Source organism: Sordaria macrospora, chromosome 4, assembly GCF_033870435.1.
Source record: "Sordaria macrospora chromosome 4, complete sequence".
NCBI classification, from domain to species: Eukaryota; Fungi; Ascomycota; class Sordariomycetes; order Sordariales; family Sordariaceae; genus Sordaria; species Sordaria macrospora.
The window spans coordinates 2,752,990-2,773,847 of record NC_089374.1 but is presented as its reverse complement, the minus strand read 5'-3'; the positions used below and the strand labels follow the sequence as shown (position 1 = coordinate 2,773,847).

Sequence of the window (20,858 nt, the reverse complement as noted above, 5' to 3'; positions counted from 1 at the left end):
CAATTTCTCAAGTTATAACCACCCCTGGCCGATCGGCTTCCCGAACAAGCGTCGCGTGAAAACAAGGGGACCTTGTGAGTGCGCCGAGGACGAGGGTGGCTGTCCTTGCTGGCCCCGTAAATCCGTGGGTTGCTCCGAACAAGGACAACAACAAGCTCCTCACGCTCGCCTGTGACGGTACAGTGACAAGCGAACGGGTTGGGTTCTGTAAGGTGAAGAGCCATTCTAAAAAGTGAAAGGCAGATATGTATACATGTTTGTAGTAAGGTTCAGCTTGAGCTTCACATACCCAAAGGAATGCAGAACAATGTTCCCATTCTGAGTTCCTGTTGTTGAACAATCCATCATCATCACCGATAACCCCTTTTCAGGTTTGCCCAGAGATCTAATCAAATCCGGGTCCCGAATGGAGCCGTCTCGCTGTCTCCGCATCGTCAATGGTGGTGGTGGGTGGTCTTCCAGTGGCAATGGAAGCCTATCCGAGAACTTCTTTTTTCTTCTCCCGCAACAACGTCAGTGCATTCTTTGACCATACCAACCTTCCTCTCTGAACGTTCGGTTCTTTTGTTTACCTCGCCAAAGCGTAGTATGCTCTCACCATCGCAAGTTGGCAATAACAAAATGGGCTGTCAGCAGAACGTCTTATCCTCGATGTTGCATGATGGGTGGCACGTTTGACAGGACGCCGATCTCGACAAGTGTACAAGGGACCATGATTGAGCTCCTTGATTGGATGGGCGAAGCAAGTCCGTGAACACAAGAAAGTCGAAAGTGATTCAATGGAGAACCGTTTGACTCTCGGAAGCAGGACGATGCGAAGGACCAAAATGGCGTGGTTTTGGAACGATTCGGAAGTCGTGAGGAAACCCCTCCACTCCCCCCGGCCCGGGAGCCACACCAAAGATCTTATCTGGAGATGGACACATCTGATTGGTGATTTGACTCCCTTGAACGCCCCCACATTTAATGTCAGGTACAACGCCTCGGAGGGATGACACGACCCGAGACTTGGGGATCAAAAGAGGTCCTTGCCTCCCCCTTGTCAACAGTCGCTGACGGGCATTCGTTTTACCCAAATGCAAGATCCGCAACGAACAACGGTGAACAACAGGTGACGAAGATCTTATTTGTTCCGAGTGGTTGATTGCGCCTATTTTCTTCTCGAAGGTATCGACATGAGCTCGGTTTATCAGATCAGGAGGTTCTCAGAGGTTGGTTATGGTGGTTGGAGCTTCGCTTTCCGGGACAGCAACAACTGTTGATCTCCAACACAGAAGATCCCAAGTGTTGCCCACGGACTTCGAGAGCTTTTATCATCATCGCATGGACCACAATTGACCAGCCAATGTTTCTGGGCGAGTGAAGTTATGAAAGGTCTTGGAGGGCAGCATGGATTCGTGGGATCATGCAGACAACAGGAGTCTTCCTCGTCCAGAAGAATTCGGTCTAACTAAACTCACTTGACAGATACTATAACTTGAACAGCAGGTATGCTTCGGCATCAAGTTCCACCCAACAACAACATCAAGCCAGATCTGGTCTGCCGACTGCCTTCAAGTCCTCACAGAACCCCTCCCACTCTTCACTCTTCACTCTTCACTCTTCACTCTTCACTCTTCACTCTTCACTCTTCACTCTTCACTCTTCACTCTTCACTCTTCACTCTTCACTCCTCGTCCTCCTCCCCCTCCTCAACCCAAGTCTTATCATCCACCGAAACCTCCATATTCACATGTTTCGATTCGGGAATGTCGACCGCAATCGGAACAGGAAGAACCACCGCTGGCGGCGCCGAAGTCTCCTTTTCATCATCATCAAAAAAAGACCGAGGAACTAAAATCCACAAACAAAACAGTATTAACAACCCGTCCAGAAAAACCCAGGAAATATCCACATCCGTGAATCTCGTGGTGAATGATGATGATCCCTTACCAACAAGACTACTCGAAGTCGAAGAAGCACCGTCCATCCCTCCCGCCGCCGCCGACGACGACCCGGTTCCCTGACATTGACACTGAACCGCTGCGCTGGCCGTGGTGCTCGCGCTTGCGGCAGTTTGCAAGGTGCACATGGATAGCGCAAAGAGCGTCATGGAAGTAGTCAGGAGGACGGCGTGGACGAGCCAGATCCAGCGGTCCCAGAAGCCTTTTCGGCCGGCGCTGCGAGCGTTGCTGTTGCTGCTGTGGAGGAGGTGGTGGGTATCATCGTTTGACCACGACCAGAATCTCTCTTTCAATATAGAAAGGGGAGAGCGGGAGGGTGCGGCGCTTCGGATAGGGACGCTCAACCAAGGCGCTTTCTTCTCTTGAAGGTAGTCTTGGGACTCGAGGTCGTCGTCGAGGGGGACGGTGTAGTAGAGGTTCTTGTTGGTGTTGGATGACATCTTTGCTTCGTAGTGGAGCGAGATGGAATAGATATATGAAGGGTTGGGGGAATGAAGCGTAAATTTGAAGCGAGGATCAGCCTGAACTGCTCTGGACCGGACTGAAGAGATTGACTGTTGTGGTGGGCTTGGTGCGGCAAATGCTAAGATCCGGAAGCTGGGAAAAGAGTGGCACGCCAGGTGCTTTTACTATGAAACCAAGTGAATGAGTGAACGAATGGACAGTAACAAGAATTGCGCCTGGCAAGAATGAGTGAAGTGAAGTCGATGAAGAGATAGAATGGAAGAAGAAACAAAGAGCTACAAGTTTCAAGATTGCTGCCGGGACATAGGATATATGGGAATTTCAGACTTCAAAAAGAAATGGACCAACCAGTGGCTACCGAGCGCTAACCCAAGCGCCATATGGGAAACGCCTTGAAGCCATCGCGAAACACCAAAGCCCAGCTATGGTAGCATTGAGGGTGAGTTCTGCGGCAAAGGGGCACTCTTGGGTTTTGGTTACCAGGGCCCCTGAATTTTGTCAATGCAGACTCAAGCCCAGTCCGTGAAGACACTCGTCTAAGTAGGTTTCAAAACGGCAATGTTGTTGATTGTTTTTATGATGGGCATTTATGTTCCTTGTTCCAGAGCCACTCGTGGATAACTTCATTTTGACACCGGTTATGCAAACGCGATTTGTCGTCGTCGTCGTCTTTATCGTCTTATTCAAACATCCGTCACTACCGTAAACAGTAACAGCAGCCGTTAGTGATGAGTAGAAACAACGCCAAGACATCAGCACCCGTCTCGGTCGAAACAGTCTTCCAGACCCCCAAACAAACTCATCACCGAACCACCGAAGCCGAGAGCCGAGCTGTCAATGTCAACCAAAGGCTCCCACCCCCCGCCCCTGCTTGGATTGGCCTTGGGGACTCGTCACTCGACTGTGTGTGTAATTCCCGTGGCCCCCCTTGTGTTCTTGAGCCCTCAACCAATCCAAAGTTGAAATGTTTCAAGATTTTGGCGCGGACACTGGCCCCTTGGGCCCTTCCCAATCAGTCTTTAGCGGGGCTCACGGGGCTCACGGCGGGGGGGGGGGCTCTCGCTTAAACCTGAGGAAAAGGGGGCACAGCTGCCACAGCACACCGTAAGATCAGATAAGATAAGATCTAAAGTCAGCCCGCGCTGATCATCAAAATCGAGGTTCCCGTCAACACGGGCTTGTTTGCAGACTTGCAGTGCGAAGTGGAAAGGAGATGAAATTTGATCCGATCCCTTTTTTCCATCCATGTGCCGCCCAGCTTTCCTCGAAGCAGTTACTAAATCGATATCGGATAAAACCGGTTGTTTGTCTGGGTAAGGTGAGTTCAGTCAGCCTAAGGGCACTTCCAGTCTTCCATTTGTCTGGCGACCAGCACTTTCTGAAGGCAGCTTAATTGCTTGCTCCTGGAACTTTGGTCTGTCCACGACGTCGGTGGAACTTGCGAATGTTGCGATATGCAACCTGCTCAGTATTTCTCTCTGCGTGATAGAATAATGGGCCTGAAGCGAGGCAAGTTTGAAGCATGCACCTCGAGGCAGCCGTGGCAGCTAAGCAGCCTCGGGTAATATCATCGACATATCGCCGAACTATTTTTGCAGAAGCCAGCTGAGTAAATTTGAAATCTCTTCCATACAACAGTTAGCTGAAGCTTGAGAATTACCTTCGTTATCGATCGTCGGCTTCACGGGAGGAGGCCACCCAATATATGAGACAGTGGGGGATGTAAAGAACAAAGGGCAGACTTATGTGTTGGTCAGAACCTTGGTGATCCGTCACATTTTGACTCGGTTGGCAGCCTGTTCCGAGGAGGGAGGAGCCAGTGAGGCAGTATAAAACTTTTCCATTCCACGTGGGTGATATCGGAAACCGATGATACCTACCGAGTTGAGGCCGGAGTTCGTAGCCGGGGCTGCAGATAGAGTATTTGACCCCTGAAACTGCATACTCCAGGTACTGCATATACGCCAGTTAGCGCATATGCTCTGGCTGTCTGAATTCCCCTGTTCACACAAAAACTCGGCTCTAGAAACTGCATATATGTTACCTAGTGCATAGAAGTTTCCGGACTGAATTACAGGCAGTTTCAGGGGTCAATATCGTAGTGCCTTCGGACGTTGGGGGGAAAATAGCGATTGTCCTCCATGTCATTCAACATGGGGTGTGGGGATAGAACGGGAACGGGGACCCCGTTGAAGCTAAGGTCGATAAAAGGACTAAAGAGCGGAAGTGCAAGGGAAAACAGCCAAAGGATATGTGACGGATTCGCTGGTTTGTTCGGGTTTGGTACCACATTCGCACAAAAGAGGGGAAGTGATGCATGCGTTTACGATAAGATTAAACATCGACCAACGAGGACAGGTGGTCGGGTACACCTCATCACAGATGATAGAGGAGACCTGGGTTCTACTGTCGCTATCTGCGCTGAGGCGGGTTGTGTTGAGGGACTTGAGAGGCCTCAAGTATCGTAACTGTCAGAAATCGAAAGGCAGAGAGAGGATGGGACGGGTCCATATAACGCTACGTTTCCTGTTGTGGCGTGCCTGCTTGAACCTGATACGGGTTCATGTGAAGTGGGTTTGTAAAGCAGAGTATATGCCACTGGTGAACTTGCTTGGGCAGCTGATTATTTGTTACCCGAACTGGGGAGTATTTCTCTCATGCCGTCGTGACTCTCGTCGGCGTACCCATGGTCTGCACGGGACAAGTCGACGAGGACAGACAGTTGTTTTTCCTCCTTGGGAGTTGACGTTGCTCAAACACTACCGGGACAAGATGAGAAGAATCCTGCTAGATCACCCCGATATGTAGAACCAGCCAGTTGTCAGTTGGTAGATACCGGTATTCAAGAGCACCTGCGGATCATTGTAGCGCGAACAAACAATCACACATCCATCGTTGAGTAGGGATGCATCTCAACAAAGGAAGGATACCGAAGCCGGGAGGATTTTCGTACAAGGTCGGTCGTATGAAGGAGGCGCACCATGAATGAAGAGCAGAGTTGATATCGCAGACAGGGTGCGTTCTGGCGTGCTGAATGCAGTAGGTAAGGTAGTTTTCATCGAGGTGGCACTGGGAGTTGAGGGTGCGGGTGTCGGGTGTTAAGGTGTGTGGTTTGCATTGTTTCAAACCGCATGTGCAAGCGCTTGGACAACCTTCCTTCTGCCCCACTGCACTGCGATGGAGACTTCTCTGGGGGTTTGTCTGGAGTTTTGCGCTAAATGACAGGTGCTTGGCAGTCGATCTAGGACATATCAGGGTAGGAAACAATGTTTTCTTTACCGACACTTGCAGTAGTCGCTGTTTGCATAGCCCCTCAGGATACACGTTGCTGATTGCCTGGATCGATCCGAAGTTGGATGAAAGATGAAAAAGGGAAAGAACGTCCCATGTGCAGTCATACGTGCACGCCAGCTACACTATGTGATGCTCAGTCGTCAGTGACTAAGTCCTGCCACGGGGCGCGGCAAGCAGACATTGAGGGGTGCGTACATCAACGCACTCCCCCAACCCGGGCCGCCTTCTTCGCTTTCCGAGAATGGAACCATCAGTGACAATGTCGGTACGTAGGTAACTGGCGCACGGACGCTGGAATGACTGGGTCTCCAGAATCTCGTAGATCCACTCTTATGCAGATGCTCTAGCGTGTTTTTCCCACACTCGCACAGCGCCGCCGCGGCCTGGCTTCTGGCCTTGCCATTCCATATTCTACGCCTAGGAAGATAGCGCAGGGGACCCTGGCTCTTGCTATCCATGTCGGAACTCGTAGCAATGAAGGGTTACTCACGGACCAGGCGAGGTACTGCTTGAGACACTTGCCAAGCCAAGTGACCTGCTTGTTTGCTGCTGGCACCGCCACGAGACGGCGTATCTTTTGATCTGATTGTACGACGAAAGGACCTCAGTTTCGTCCGATGTGCTAACTGAAGGTGGTGACCGGTGGCACCCTCCACGGGCCACAGGCTAACAACTGGAGCTTGTTGCCCTGTCCGCAGCCCGTCCGCAGCCCGCCTGCCCTGGGCTGTCCTCCCAAGAAAGTCCAAGACCCAAGTGCCCGCAGCCGCTGGAGGTTGTGGGAGTGGTGGTGTCGCTGCAAGTGGAAATCCACACCGGGAGCCGCCCCAGAACGCCCAGGTCATTTCTGCCACTTGCTGGCCATTCCACTTCTTTTTCCTTCCTTCCACCTCCTCCCCCCTTTGGCAGCATTTACTCTGGAGCAACACCAGCATTTGCAGTCAGCAGCCTTATACTGCTTCGCCCCAAGTCATCTCAACAACAACCCTTGGAATTGGCGCAACGCCAACATCATCATCCCCATCAACCCCTCGGATTCCGTCATTGGCCCTTGGTTGTGTACAGTGCCATTCGACTAGGGAATTCGAGTCCCCCCCCCGCCCCCAATCTTTTGCGTCTTTTCGCGCCGCGATCCGTCCCGCGCGCACGCCATCCCAACGCACGGTAGCTCGACGCTCGACCGACATCACGCCGGCTGTACTCCAGCCGCATCATCGGCAGCCTTTCGAGTCGCCTTTGCATCCTCGGCTGCATTTCCTGCTCTTCGCTTCTTTCATCCGATTGCTGCCTTGAGCTCTCACAAACCTGCGCGACCGCCCTAGCGTTTTCCGCCTTGGATCTCTGTCCGTTTCTCGCCAGCTTCATCAATACATAGCACCCAAGAACCACATCAACTACAAAACATGTCTATGTATCCGCACCGAACCATTGCGGGCGCGCCCATTCAGAACATGGGCCGTCTTAACGAGCTCCTCGACGGCATCAGAATGGAATTCGAATCACAAGCTCGCCAGTACGAGACCTGCCAGCATGACTGTAAGGGTTCCTCCACACATTCCTCCGCTAGGTGGTCACTATCCCATCTCTGCCCATGATGGAGGGCGGCTGTGCAGGGTGATGCGGGCTGTTTTTTGGGCCCGCGATCAAAGACTTGGGCTTTGGAAAGTGTACCCGAGACTGACTTGACAAAATAGTGGCAACGCAGCTCCAGGAGCTTCAGGTCATCCGTGAGAAAGTCTTCCAGATGGAGCAGCACCAGATGAACGTTAAGCAAAAGTAAGCTAGTCAAACTCCGGTCAAGCATACCCGAGACTTGGTGGAAGCGGGCTGACGAATCTGGGCAGGTACGAGGATGAGATTGCGCTGCTTCGTCGCCAGCTTGAAGGCCGCGGAGGCGGAGGCCCTCCGGGCCCGGGCAACATGAACCCACCCCCACAGCATCCTGGGCAGCAGCAGCCCCCTGCTATCGGCTTGGGAAGCAACGTCTTTAGCGCGATCATGGCAGGACAAGGAGGACAGGCCTTGGTCCCTCCTCCCCCTCCACCGCAGCAGCAGGAACAGCCAGCACACATGCCTGCTCCTCCCGGGCTTCAGGGTCCTCCTCCCCCGCCCCCGCCGCCATCCCAGCAGCCTCCCTTCCAGCAGCAGTATCCGGGACCCCAGGGACCTGGTAACTTCCCCCCTCAGCCTCCCCAGAGCACTGCTTCTCCTGGCCCTGGCGGCAAGCGTGGCATCGGCAGACCTCCTGCTGGCGGCCCGGCTACTCCTCAGATCAACACTCCCATCCCGTACAACGGCGGCCCTGCTCAGTCGCCCCAGGTCCCAACTCATCCTACCCCGGACCACACCCGGATGGCTCAGCACCACCAGCCTCCGCCTCCGCCTTCTCAGACCAACGCTTTGAGCGAGCTTGATCCCGATCGCCTCCCAAATCACATAAAGAAGATGAAGGACGATTGGTGGGTCATCTTCAACGCGGCCGTTCCCAGGGTACTAGATGTCGAGTTGGTCCATACTCTGCAGCATGAAAGCGTTGTTTGCTGCGTGAGGTTCAGCATGGACGGCAAGTACGTTGCCACCGGCTGTAACCGTTCTGCGCAGATCTACGATGTGGAGACTGGCGAGAAGCTCTGCATCCTGCAGGATGAAAACATTGATCTTACTGGAGATCTTTACATTCGAAGCGTCTGCTTCAGCCCTGATGGCAAGTATCTTGCTACTGGAGCCGAGGATAAGCTTATCAGAGTACGTGCCATTGTCTTTAACTCATTATCGTCTTCGCTTGCTAACGTGCTTGATACAGGTCTGGGACATCCAGTCGAGAACTATTCGCAACACCTTCCATGGCCACGAACAGGACATCTACAGTCTTGACTTCTCCCGCGACGGCCGCACTATCGCGTCCGGCAGTGGTGACAGAACCGTCCGTCTTTGGGACATTGAAACCGGGCAGAACACGTCGGTCCTCTCTATTGAAGATGGTGTCACGACTGTTGCTATCTCGCCCGACAAGCAATTTGTTGCTGCCGGATCCCTGGACAAGAGTGTCCGTGTCTGGGATATGAGGGGCTACCTTGCGGAGCGTCTCGAGGGCCCCGACGGGCACAAGGACAGCGTCTACAGTGTTGCGTTTTCTCCTGATGGGCGCAACCTTGTCAGTGGCAGTTTGGACAAGACCATCAAGATGTGGGAGCTCAGTGCTCCGCGCGGTATTCCTACTTCGGCGCCTCCTAAGGGTGGGCGCTGCATCAAGACCTTCGAGGGTCACAGGGTACGTTTCCACATTTATATACCCTCATCTGTTCATTTGCGACCTTGCTAACCTGCCGATCCCGTCTTACAGGACTTTGTCCTTAGCGTTGCACTGACCCCCGACTCGCAATGGGTCCTCTCCGGTTCTAAGGATCGCGGTGTCCAGTTCTGGGATCCCCGTACCGGCCACACACAACTCATGCTCCAGGGACATAAGAACTCCGTCATTTCCGTGGCGCCCAGCCCAGTTACTGGTCCCAACGGTGTCGGGTATTTCGCTACCGGATCTGGTGATATGCGGGCCCGTATCTGGTCTTACTCTCGTATATAGGAAGCCCGTGAAGATGCGAATGCGAAACCCGTACCTTGACCCGGTCCCTTTTGCGACTGTCCGAGACGCTGGTGTAGAATTGAATGGGGCAGTCATGGGACAGTCCCGTCGGCAACGGCGGATTAGAAGGGATCGTAGGAGTTGGTAGATCAACACTACAAGGGAAGAGCAAAGAGAAAGATGTGCGTTCCCCGGTCAATATTGCGATGTGGAGACGGCGTCAAGGAAATTTCTGAAATGGATTAGGAAGGACAACAGAAAGGAATGATGAGAAAGAACCCTTATTAGTTCAATGTTTATCCCGTTTTGGTTTTTCAAGGTCGCGGCGTCCTTTTGCTGCCCTTTGTTTTGGCACATGCTTTTTGATTACGAGTTTTGTATTTGAATATGGGTGGTAAGAGACAACAGTTCCATGCTGGGAAGGGATGGGATACATGGTCATTGGGTATGAATAGAGGACTGTCGTTTAATGAAAGACGTGGCTATCCTGAGCTGGCCTCATCTCCAGGTCGGACGGCAGATGCTCGAAGGCTTGTTTGATGAGGAAGCAAGCATGGCTGTGAGTGGCAGTGAGGTACGCAGTCCGCGGAGTACTGCCTAGGCCGAAGTTCAAGCTGGGTCATTGATGTTAGTTAGTCTCCTGATATTACCATAGCAAAACATTAGCCATAAGTCAGCGCATGTTGTGCTCTTCTTCGTCCGGAAACGTTCCCTCAAGTATCGGTAATTGTATCAATCGACCAGCAAACTATCAGGGACCAAGTAAACAACATTCCAAAGTCGCAAGGTGTCCACGTGCTAAGAATCACGATCAGATACCCAGAGGAACATGGTTCTTTGCTCGTCCGAGAACGAGCATCTCTATATTGGTATCTAACACAGCCAGTATATCCATACATCCATGAGGTATCTCTTTCACAACCCCCCAAACATATCATCAAACTCGTCCTCCCCAGTCTTTTTTTTCTTGGACTTCTTCTTCGCTTTGGGCTTGTCGAAGGACGCAAAGATATCATCTAGGTCATCCTCCTTCTTGGCTTTCGTCGTCGTCATCGTCGTCTTCTTCTTCTTTTTGGGCTTTTCTAGAGAAGCAAAGATGCCATCGAAGTCGTCTTTGGGAGCTCCTGCTTCGGAGGATGGCGGTGCTGGTGCTGGTGCTGATGATTTAGCTGCCGTTGTGTTGCTTATTTTCGGGGATGTGGCTGTTGCTGTAGAGGTTGTAATGGTGGTGGCTGTTGTTGTTGTTGTTGTTGTTGTTGTTGTTGTTGTTGTTGTTGTTGTTGTTGTGGAGGCTGTGGTTGCGATGGCCGTCGCGATAGTCGTAGTCTTTGATTTGCTCGCCTTCTTCTTTTTCTTGCTAGGCTTATCGAACGAAGCAAAGATGTCGTCGATATCATCACCATCTCCGTCTCCTGTCTTCCTTTTCTTCTTCTTCTTCTTCTTCTCGGGTACTGCTGATGTTGATTCGGAGAACGAGTCATCCTCCTCTTCATCCTCAAAGGTGTCCCCCGATCTCTTCTTGTTCTTCTTCTCGCTCATATCCTTATCCTGTCTGTTCTTTCCTGCTGCTGCTTCTACTACTGCCGCTGGTTCTCCATATTCGGTCTCCGTGGTAGGCAGTGGCTGATCTCGAGCATCCCTCCTCCTCGCAAGGGTGTCTTCCACAGGCCTGGAATCCGGAGTTCCGGTGCCGGATGAAGACATCATAGCGAGTAACTCTTCCCTCGAGACCGCTACCCCGATGTCATTGTGCCGTTGGTTATGCGCGTCATCGCTTGACTTGCCTATGGCCGTAGTTTTGACAGCTTCTGTTGCACCTTCGTTGACCGCAGCGTCGTCGTCGATTGGAACGGGAGCGAATGTTGAAAGTGCCTTGTCTACCTGGCTTAGAACGCCTAGGAGCATGAGGCCCAGGTGGGCGAATTGTCTGTCGGCGGAGAGTTGGCTGAAAGCGCTGTTGGTTTACATTGTAAGCCTTGGATCTGGAAGAAGAGTTTCGGGGGAGTGGCTTGAAGGAGGAGGTACTGAGGGAAAGGGGTTGAGAAATGAGTGAGCGAGTAGCTTTCATCACCCACACCATCTTCCTCTTCAATTCTCAATACCCTTCCATAGGTCTCTCTTCATCCAACCGCTTCCACCACGCAAAACACAGAAAGAAAGAAAGAAAAAGGTCACTCACAAATAAGCTCTAGGCCCCAATTTCCCCCTCAAATACTCCGCCCTCAACCTCACCTCTCTCGCCTCCTTATCTTCCTCTTTCTCGTCCTCTTTAACCTTTTCCTCTTCCTCCTCCTCCTCCTCTTTCCCTATTTTCCCAAGCCTTTCACTCTTTTCCTTGTTCTTCCTCCTGAGCTCATCCTTCCTCCTCCTTGCCTCCCTCTCCGGCTCCTTATCACACCACTCGTTCGCCGCCTCGATCAGCTTGCGCAGGTGCCGCCGCAGCATGTCGGCTTCGGCCCACCATTTCGACAGGCGGTGCTGGTTCTTGTTGCGGCGGTGGAAGCGGGAGAGGATGTCGAGGGCCGGGGTTAAGGTGGGGAGGAGGGATGAGGGGCATCTTGGCTCTGAGGTCGGTACACTTTCTGCTTGGGGCTGCTGGACTTGGAGGACGGGAGGGTTTGATGGAGGCTGTATGGTGTTACCGGTGGTGGTGGTGGTTGGTTTTAGGTTGCTAGGGAAATTTGTCTTGGGTTTTGAGGGTTTTGATTTGGATTTGGATCCTGGGTTGCGATTCATTTTGGTTTCTTGTTGGCGCCTGTCGAGTTTTGAGCTGGTAGGGTCGGGCTTTTGGAAGTGTCAAGGTGAGGCGGCTGATATTGAGGTGAAAGTGACGAAAGCCGGTCGTTCGGTGAGCCGGCTCGGCGTGATGGAAGGCGCGATGAGCAACCTCGACTTTTTGATGGCGCAATGCGGCAGGCTCGCGTCAGTATTCTGCCTTCTTTTCAAAGTCGATAAGCTACGTAGTACTACGTCCGGCAAATGGTGGCGATACAGTTTATCTATGTCGCCTCAGATGCGAGTTGTTCCATCGTGAACGCATTCGAGATTTTTAGATGGATGTTTGGACGACTGAATTTGCAGTCCCGGGTTAGGGTTATGTGCTGCGTCTACACGACGACGGCAGGTTCGACTTGCAGTCGTGACGGCACTACCAAACCACAACAACTTCCTTGCATCTACCAGTTACCAAAACATTTCTATCCGCCCTTGATTTCAATGCTCCAGCTGAAGCCTAATCATATGTACTAGGGAGACGAAGAGAAAGATGAAAAATGTATGGCTGGTCCACCACAAACTCGAAGCATCTTCGCTGCGAGCGACGGGGTTTTGTGAGAAGATTCTGGGCGTTTGCTGCCCAGACCGCTAGTCCTTTGCCCTACAGGCACCCTCTTTGACAGCGGTCCTGGCACTTCCCAGAATCCCCTCGTTTGCAGACCTTCTTCCTCTTTGTATCGCCAGCTCTATATAGCTGGCGATCCCTTCCAGCCTCAGTTAGCTGGATCCCTCAATCTACATCATTCCCATCATTCGTGATCCATCTCATAGGTTTCCGTCTCAAAACTCAAGAAACTACCTACCTAATTTTCTCTCCTTCTCACCCAAGTACCTTAATACGCTTGGCCGCAGTAGTCAAACTTGTCCAATCATTCCCATACGGCCTATTCTCCGGAAGCTGCTCGACTTGAATTTCACAGGATTCCATATGAGAGCGTGGTTCCTGTCCATCGGCAAGAAGGTTGACTACCTGATGCATCGCATCGCGATCCTGTTTCAACGCCCACAAGCACCGCGACAATGTGTGTAGCAGCGTGTGCGCTATTTGCATACGCTACAGGCGTACCTTGAGACTCTTTAACTGGGTTCGGTTTAGTTTTTCTGCCATCCACCTGACCACGTTTTCTGGTGATCAGCAAGGAGATCTACAGAATTGTTCGGCATTTGGGAGAACATCGTCCTGTAGCTACGCAGTAATGTACGGTATGAGCGCTATGGTGTTTTTTCAACGGATGCTGCCTCGGAAGCATGAAAAACCCAGCAGATTTCTTCGCTTGTGAATCAATATCCTTGGTTTTCAAGGAAAGATGATATCATGTTTCGTTTGATATATCCCATCAAGGAATACAACACCACGTCCCCATATCACGTGAATGCCTCCCTATCTTCCTCGGGTCGATGTGAGATGGTTTCCAGAAGACATTACACACGAAGATCGCAGGCGTCGGTTTCCTGAAGATCTCACAGTCCAGACTCTGATAGACAGGATCTCTCTCCCTACAGCAAGGTTCACGCTAAAAAGTGCGGTTAGGGGGTTAGTGCCTTTCGCGAGCGGAACCCATACAAAACTCCGCACGCACTACCAAAATCATAACGCACGGCCCGAAAGTGCACATTTTGCCCGCAAAACAATTGTTAGGCCTAACTGAATTTTGCAGTTTTTATGTTAGTGTATGCCCCCTCTCATTAATATTTACCACAACCCTGGATCCAGCCTTTTATTGCCTAGGGAAGGGCGGGCAGCTTGCCTGCGTAGTGCGGACGTGGTAAGAACTGACTGTAGATTATTCCTTTGAAAAGTGTTGATCACCACAAAAAATTGGACTGCCAATGAGGTCTTTATTACCTATTCATTGACTACTTGAATAGCTGGCTCTGGACCATTTACGCAATACCTGGACATTGAATGGCTCTTACTTGTCCCGTTCGGAAATCATCATCCCATGCTTCTGGACTAAGGAGCTTTGAGCTTGTTGACTGTCTTTCTCTTTCGATCATAGGTATTCAATAACTGGAAGCAGTTTGTTGTTCGTGTTGACCCAACTTCGCAAAAGCAAGTCTTCAACTTTCGCGGACTTTCGCATGATGATGCAAGACTTCCAAAAGACGGACGGTCCAGAAACCAAACAGTCAAACTCGAGGGAAAGGCCCGAGATCCACCGGATACCTACCGGGGAAAAGAGGACTTACACACTGTGAGCCACAAGTACAGTATGGGGTAACATGATTTGAGTGACGTTTGCTGACACTGTGGACGTCCACCAAGTCGACGACGGCATCATCGGCAGCTTCCAAAGCGGAAAGCGGAAAGCGGAGTATGAAGTGCTCAGTACCTTGCAAGGTATGCTTTGCTTTGTTGGGGAAAAGAAAATGCTTACAATGCATTAACATACACCGCTCTAGACTTTTCTCTTTTCGACAAAAGTCAGTACACCGCCATTTGTATGAGGCGACTTTCCGTTTGTGTGATAGATTTTCGAATACTTTTCCTCAGATCAAAAAGTTTGAAGATGCTGTTCCAGGTGTTTGGTGGTTTAAACTCCGATGCAGAACGTTCCTGAGGCTCTTTTATCCTGAGGGAGCTACTGCAATTAGTGATGTGGTATACTTTCCAGCGCTGATACAGTAATTAGAAAGGAGTAAATAATGTGTCCAAGTTCTCGACTTGATCATCTCTCTGATGCTATTCATAGCCTTCAAGCTCCATTGAAGCTCGGCTTCTGGGGAACGCGATGGTACCCAAGCTGAGCCAAGGGACTAGGTCCCTCTCCAGGAAAAAGGATTCCGTAGCGGGTTTTTGTGACATTTCCATTTTCCAAAAGGCCTTCTGAAACTCCGCTATAATATCCACTATAATAACTCATCACGATTCACGATAGAAGGGTTGGAGCCCGCTAGGGTGCTACCTAGGAATCGAGTCATCGGCATCGACCCATTTGAACACCATCTTTCCAAAAAGTCCCATCAGGTCCAATTTAAAAAGGAGACCCGCAACATGGAGCTCCGGTTTTCCCTTTTTAGGCATTCCCGAAGATCGTGACCGTGGCGCTTCTCTGGAGGGAAGAAAGACCCGTACGGTGTTTTCAAACTTCTTGTCAAATTCAGTCCTGTTTGTACGGTGAAGGTGAAGAGATTTTTCCAGGGCTTCAATATCATCGATCCAACGAAGGAAAAACGACGAGTGTTCCAGACATGGATCAGAAGAAAAAAATGTAAGCGATATCGGAGGCGGCCCCCCTTGTTACCCAGCTATTTGGTACCGCCAAATATCTCGATCCGGGCTCGAGGCGGGCTAAAGAACATGTGGAAGCGGGAGGTCCGGCGGGCTAGCGGGCTTCTGTCAAAGTCGAATGTCGAATGCCAAATGTCAAATGGCATCCTGGAAGGCCCGGCCGCTGTCAATGTGAAAGAGTCAGTCTGTTTGTTCGGACACGCCGAGGCCGGTAAGCAACTTATCATCACCACATGTGATGCAGTGTACTGGATGGCGATACATAGCGTCTGTCCCCAGTGAGAAGCCGAGAAGAAGCACTGCATGGCTTGAACGGTAGAGGCAGATGAGCTGTACAGAAGAAGACTATCTACCCCCTCGGTAGTTTCTTCTATGATGGATTTCTCAACTTTGGATTGCTCCTGCCATGTTTTTAGTCTTGCATGCTATCCTCATGAGTACCCCTACGGCTGCCCTCATTCTGACAGCATGCGTCCTCGAAATAGGAAGGCACAAGGCAAGTGGTTACGTATGTTAAAGGAAAGAGAGATGGGAGCTCCGCGATTGCGGCCCCGCAACTTGCCGAGCCGAGCGTCCGTTCCAGCTTTGCAGACTATCAAGGTGCACAACAGTGAGATCTCATTGCTCGGGGTGAACCATAGGCCGCGGAAACCGAAGACAGAACCCATGTTTTGCGTTTTAAGAATCTTCTTTCTAAACAACGATGGATGTGAGAATCATCCGGTAGAGAGGTAAAAAGAGCCATAAAGCTTTCTCTGCGCTGTGTATCATATCGTATATCCTCAAGCTTGTCAGGGTGCTGTAATCGACGGGTAAGCCAAGGACCCCCCAGTGTGATATCTCTTGTACCTTGCAGCACGGCCGCGGCCCGGTATCTTTTTTTGTCCGAACGTTCGGCAGCGGGGGAGGTCCCTTGATTTTGGCAGCTCGGCATGTAAACGGTAAGCCAAGCAGACAGGTAGACTGGAGAAGTGTTGCTTGTGAGGGGGAAGTGGATGATGGTGGGGAGGACAAGACAAGATTCAAACCAAGATGCGTCATGTACACTTGCAATTACGCCGTCATCATAATACCGTAGTACTTAGACCAAGACATATACCGTAGATATTGTCTTGGACTCTTTGGTATACTTGGCGATATTGCATCACCTCGCGCCATTGTACGGGCCATGTTGGCGAAGTGCGATAGTGATCTTCATATCCGGAAGCAGTTGTTTGTCGCAATTCTTCTCTGCCACTGCCCATTCGACGCCTTGCACGTTGACATATAGAAAACGGTCCCGAAGAATGAGATCATCGTTCCAATCTCGAGCTCGACGGCAGTAACATGTAGATCACGAGCGAGGGCTCGGTGCTTACCGTTCCTGTTCCGAATAGCTGCGCCCCGAATAACATTGGCCGTTGTCAGGAGTAACCCCTTCTCGGATAGAGATGGCGAGGGGCGAGAAGACCAAAGGGCAACGGGCGAGGTCACCGTCTTGGATGCAAGTGTCTCTGTCATCTAGGAGGAAGGAAAGAAATGAAGCTCGTCATCATTCTCAAGATGGCAACAACAGTGAAGATGGTAATTACTCAACCATATCCAGAAAGACGTTAAAGGTCGAACGAAATGCGTGATAAGGCATCATCAACTTTAATTTACGTGGGACAGAGTTGAATGTTCCGTGCTGAACGTTTCACTCCTTTCTGGTCTGCGCTGTCGGCTATCGTCCCGTTCCTGTCATCCAATGCCAGAGCTTGGCCGGGAGGACAATCCAATCCTATCTCCGGACTGGCCACGTGCCTCGTGAGGGAGTGATAAGAAAGGGTCAGAAATCCGAACGGTGAGATTTGGTTTCCTGCGTGGTGAGATTTGAACCCTGAGATTCAAACCCTGGAATCTAGTAGATACAAACCACCAACAAAGGGACATGGATTCTGTGACCCTCCTGGATGCTTGAGTGTCCCTGGGCCAAGGCAAGACAAGACATGCCTTGTTCCCGAACGCTTTTTGCAAGAGGTCTGGCCCTCCCACAACCCTGTGGCTGTGCGCTGTCCCACATGAGCCGGTGAGCAAGAACCCTTAGCGTTTCGGAAGACGGCCCTTGAGGGGCGCCGGTCAAGACAAGATGCAGTGTACAGTAAGGGAGCGGTGCCGAATTGTGTACCCTCTCACTGGTTTGTGGCTTTTTTTTTTTTTTTTTTTTTTTTTTTTGGCTATGCTTGACAAAATGAATGATGTTGATATCTTCTACCTATAGCATGGCTTCTTGTGAGCTGGTGTTCTTTTCCTGGGCAACCACGAGGGCAGTTTTCCGAGACGGAAAACGATCAGGCCTCCGTTGTATGGTTCGATAAATTTACGAAAAAGCCGTTGAGCCATAACACGCGAGTTTCTGGCGCTGGTCTCGATCTTTCAGGTACCAGCTGCAGAAAACTTTTTTTTCCTGCATTATTTTCCCGGATTCTGGAAGTGAACCCTGGGATATGAAATCTCGATGATACTGAAACCTGGCGATGTTACAGTACGATGATTTCTCGGTCGGCCGGGTCTGTCTGTGTGTTGTCAATAGTGGGGCCGCTGTCCCCGGTCCCGCAAGTGCTTCTTGGTGTTTTGCAACATTTCACCTCCTGAAACCCCCCGTGAACGACCCCCACGCCGCCGGGTCTCATTCACGGTGTGTTTTCGGTGGAATGAAACAAAAAAAAAACTCTTTGGTCGGTTGGAAACGGCTCGATATTGTGAAGAGAGTAAATCCCGGCCATTTCCGCCCTCCGACAGCAGCAACAGAGCGGAATATACGTGGAGATTTCAACGACAAGTACGGTGTTTGTCCATCCAGACCTGGCAAGACTGACCAGAGACCGGGCGGATGGCGGGACTGGTGCCCCGGAAGATCATGGCAGCATGGCACCACCAAACATGCTTCGGCTCCATCCCCGCTGTCCGGTCCGATCTCTCTCACCCAATCTCCATGCCAGGCACTGCAAACTCTGCAGCCGGCCCGTCAGCGAGCTGAGGAACGTTCCTGGCTGTTCCCTGAAGAGGGGAGGCGGCATTGGCACAGGGGGGTTAGGCCGGGGTTAGTGGGAGCTCTGTGGGACAGTTGAGAAGCTCTCCCCACAAAATGGGCCATGGACCGATGGAGCCTCCCTTCGGTTCGGGCCTGACGCCTGTTTGCTGTCGTCGAACAACGGCGTGACAGCGCGCTCGACGTCGCGCGCCCAAGGTGGGAAAGGCGCCGTCGGTAAACCACACCGTGGGCATTTGCTGGCAAGGCACGCAGGGCAACGCAGGGCTGGCTGCACCGAAAGAGGGGCGGTACGCGGTAGTCGTACCCAAAACCGGGGACACTAGACCTAGCGGACAGGCGCCGATGCAACTCTGATGAGTGAGAGAGAGAGAGAGAGAGAGAGAGAGAGAAGAAAAAACCCCTGCTTCCTTGCCAGAGAAATTCCTTGGTTAGGAGGGGAGGGCGGTGGACCTGGCTACCTGAGGCCGTTCCAAGTGGCATCAATCAGTGGATGATGATGACATAGTCGGGTTCCAGATGGCTGTGACAGAGGCACAGAGAGCGTGCTGGCAAAGTCGGAATGCAGATTTGGAGAATTGGGCGTGCGAAAGAGTGGACTTTGGGTCGCTATTTCCCGTGAACGCGCGGTGCTTTGTCTCTGAAAATTTGCTCGCTCGCCGTTTTGCTCGCTTCGCTCAGGAGGCAGGAGGCAGCAAGCAAGGGATCGATCGACGAAGGAGGCTCTTTCTGTGTTCGGCTCTCCGCAAAAGGAAAGTACCTTGGCTCCGTACCTCCGGCTTCCACTCCGCTTCATGTGCGGTGGATTCCACTTAGGTTCCAGATGGAGTTTCCCGTCAGCGACGGAGTCGTGGGGAAGCCACCGAGAGAGGGTGAGTTTATTCAGTCACCGGTGTAATTGTACAGGGCATACTGCGGGCGGCATGACGGATAGCAACAGGAGCGCTATCAATGACCATTGATTAGTGCCCACCCGACGAGAACGGTTTGTTTGTGTCAAGCAACTTCCACTTATCATTATCTGTGGATTCTCTCTGTGCGAGGTGCGAGAGCGGCATCGGGATCATGGATAGGGAATTGATGAGTCGTGAGACCCTACCGTCATGCCGTACAGTGCAGTCATTAATTACACGTGCAGATAACAACGGTGGTAGATAGCCCTCGATCAAAATCGGACAACTCTTGACATGGCACAGTTACGATGCTGTGCTCTCTTGTTCCCCGCAAAACGTGGATGACGCGATGGCTTGAATCTTTCGCTCGGGCGCTTGGCAATCAAAGTCAATTCGGAGACCCTTGCGATAGGGGCGGCCTTGTTTTTTTTTTTTTTGACACATTTTGCAGAGCTCTTTGTTAGTCAAAACGGCTCAGCCGGTTAAACCGGTGAGCAGTCAGCAGGGACGAGGATCGATCCCAAAAAGTAGAACATGGAGTCTCTCGTTTAGTTTAAAAGTGTGTGTGGAGTGTCCAAAAGACTGAAGAAGATGTCCTCAGGTTTGAGGCTGTGAGGAAGAAGCAAGGATTCGGCAGCACACTCAAGAGGCTGAATCTGGGCGATAACATCAGCTCCTCGATACACGTGTAGTAGTGCGTGCGTGGTCTTTGGTGTTTGGTGGTGACCTGGAAGATGGAAGGCTATGCGTGTGTGGGGGATGGCTGATCAAGACGGACAGTTCGGGAGGAGTGATGACGGAGATCATACCTCAGCACTGTGGAAGAAGCCCAGGTTCTCGAGTAGGCGATTCGGACCTCCAGAATCGAGATGCCTAGTGGCGTTGTAGAGGCCCGTGATCACCTCAACTCGGCGAGGGATCATAATGGAGGTCTCCTTGTCGTTGTGATTGCGTGTGCTCTTCTCGTCGGGTTCCAGGTGGGATGGAGCACCTTGCTGTCCACGCTGGCTATTCAGGTTCTCACTGAAGACTCTTGGAGGTCTAAATTTGGAGGACCTTTATGGTCTTGGAACCCAAGTCATAGGTAGCGTCGCTGTAATCCACTCTTTTATTAACGGACGGGAGATGGACCTGTGATGATCACTAAACCAGCGAATGTCTCTAGACACGAAGGATCGTCAACAAGCCCGAGGGCCGAGTAGGATACCGAATGCACGCTGCTAGGTGCCCGTGAATGTCGGAACAAGCTTGCTACCTGCCGCCATAGGAAAGTGGTGAACCAAGCAGAATGAAGAATGAGTGAGGTAGGATTGATTGTTGACACGGAGCCATCCGAGGCACCTTTGCGGCCTCTGGGCAATGAGGGCCCCGTGCCATTCAGCCCAGTGCAGCACCAGTCGATGGAAGCCTGTGAATCTTGATGGAGGGAAGCCGATGGATCTTTGATGGAAAATATCACAACATTCTGGCAACATTGGCCATCCAGGTGCCTGTTCTGCCTGTCTGCCAACCGTGTCATTCGCAGATTCCGCCATCACCCCCACACCTTTTGTCACAGGGACTCGAGGCCGCAGGGCTCGGTTGTTGATGACAGAACACAGGCGGAGACAGGACCCTTTGCAAATGGGTCCGAATCATCGGTGTCGGTAAGCTCGCTGAGGTGCTC

At 51.6% G+C, this 20,858-nt stretch overlaps 3 protein-coding genes across 3 annotated transcripts; 1 reads left to right on the top strand and 2 right to left on the bottom strand.

Moving 5' to 3' along the window:
- Positions 1-1,490: 1,490 nt before the first annotated feature.
- On the bottom strand, positions 1,491-2,663 carry SMAC4_07110 (uncharacterized protein). The gene is made up of 2 exons (XM_003345778.2): positions 1,933-2,663; positions 1,491-1,833 (listed from the first exon to the last, which is right to left on the bottom strand). Exons 1-2 carry the CDS (start codon positions 2,381-2,383, stop codon positions 1,667-1,669), a joined length of 618 nt encoding a protein of 205 aa, XP_003345826.2. The 5' UTR covers positions 2,384-2,663; the 3' UTR covers positions 1,491-1,666.
- A 3,872-nt stretch (positions 2,664-6,535) lies between these two features.
- On the top strand, positions 6,536-9,985 carry SMAC4_07111 (uncharacterized protein). The gene is made up of 5 exons (XM_066090571.1): positions 6,536-7,235; positions 7,394-7,475; positions 7,544-8,444; positions 8,503-8,970; positions 9,043-9,985. Exons 1-5 carry the CDS (start codon positions 7,103-7,105, stop codon positions 9,280-9,282), a joined length of 1,824 nt encoding a protein of 607 aa, XP_065946856.1. The 5' UTR covers positions 6,536-7,102; the 3' UTR covers positions 9,283-9,985.
- A 63-nt stretch (positions 9,986-10,048) lies between these two features.
- Positions 10,049-12,590, bottom strand: SMAC4_07112 (uncharacterized protein). The gene is made up of 2 exons (XM_003345780.3): positions 11,462-12,590; positions 10,049-11,236 (listed from the first exon to the last, which is right to left on the bottom strand). Exons 1-2 carry the CDS (start codon positions 12,016-12,018, stop codon positions 10,198-10,200), a joined length of 1,596 nt encoding a protein of 531 aa, XP_003345828.3. The 5' UTR covers positions 12,019-12,590; the 3' UTR covers positions 10,049-10,197.
- Between the last annotated feature and the right edge of the window lie 8,268 nt (positions 12,591-20,858).

Coding starts and splice junctions, on each gene's coding strand:
- SMAC4_07111 (XM_066090571.1), top strand. CDS start 7,103: ATGTCTATGTATCCGCACCGAACCATTGCGGGCGCGCCCATTCAGAAC. Junction 7,236..7,393: donor CGAGACCTGCCAGCATGACT/GTAAGGGTTCCT, acceptor TTGACAAAATAG/TGGCAACGCAGCTCCAGGAG. Junction 8,445..8,502: donor CCGAGGATAAGCTTATCAGA/GTACGTGCCATT, acceptor TGCTTGATACAG/GTCTGGGACATCCAGTCGAG.
- SMAC4_07112 (XM_003345780.3), bottom strand. CDS start 12,018: ATGAATCGCAACCCAGGATCCAAATCCAAATCAAAACCCTCAAAACCC. Junction 11,237..11,461: donor TTGGGGCCTAGAGCTTATTT/GTGAGTGACCTT, acceptor GTAAACCAACAG/CGCTTTCAGCCAACTCTCCG.
- SMAC4_07110 (XM_003345778.2), bottom strand. CDS start 2,383: ATGTCATCCAACACCAACAAGAACCTCTACTACACCGTCCCCCTCGAC. Junction 1,834..1,932: donor GACTTCGAGTAGTCTTGTTG/GTAAGGGATCAT, acceptor TGTGGATTTTAG/TTCCTCGGTCTTTTTTTGAT.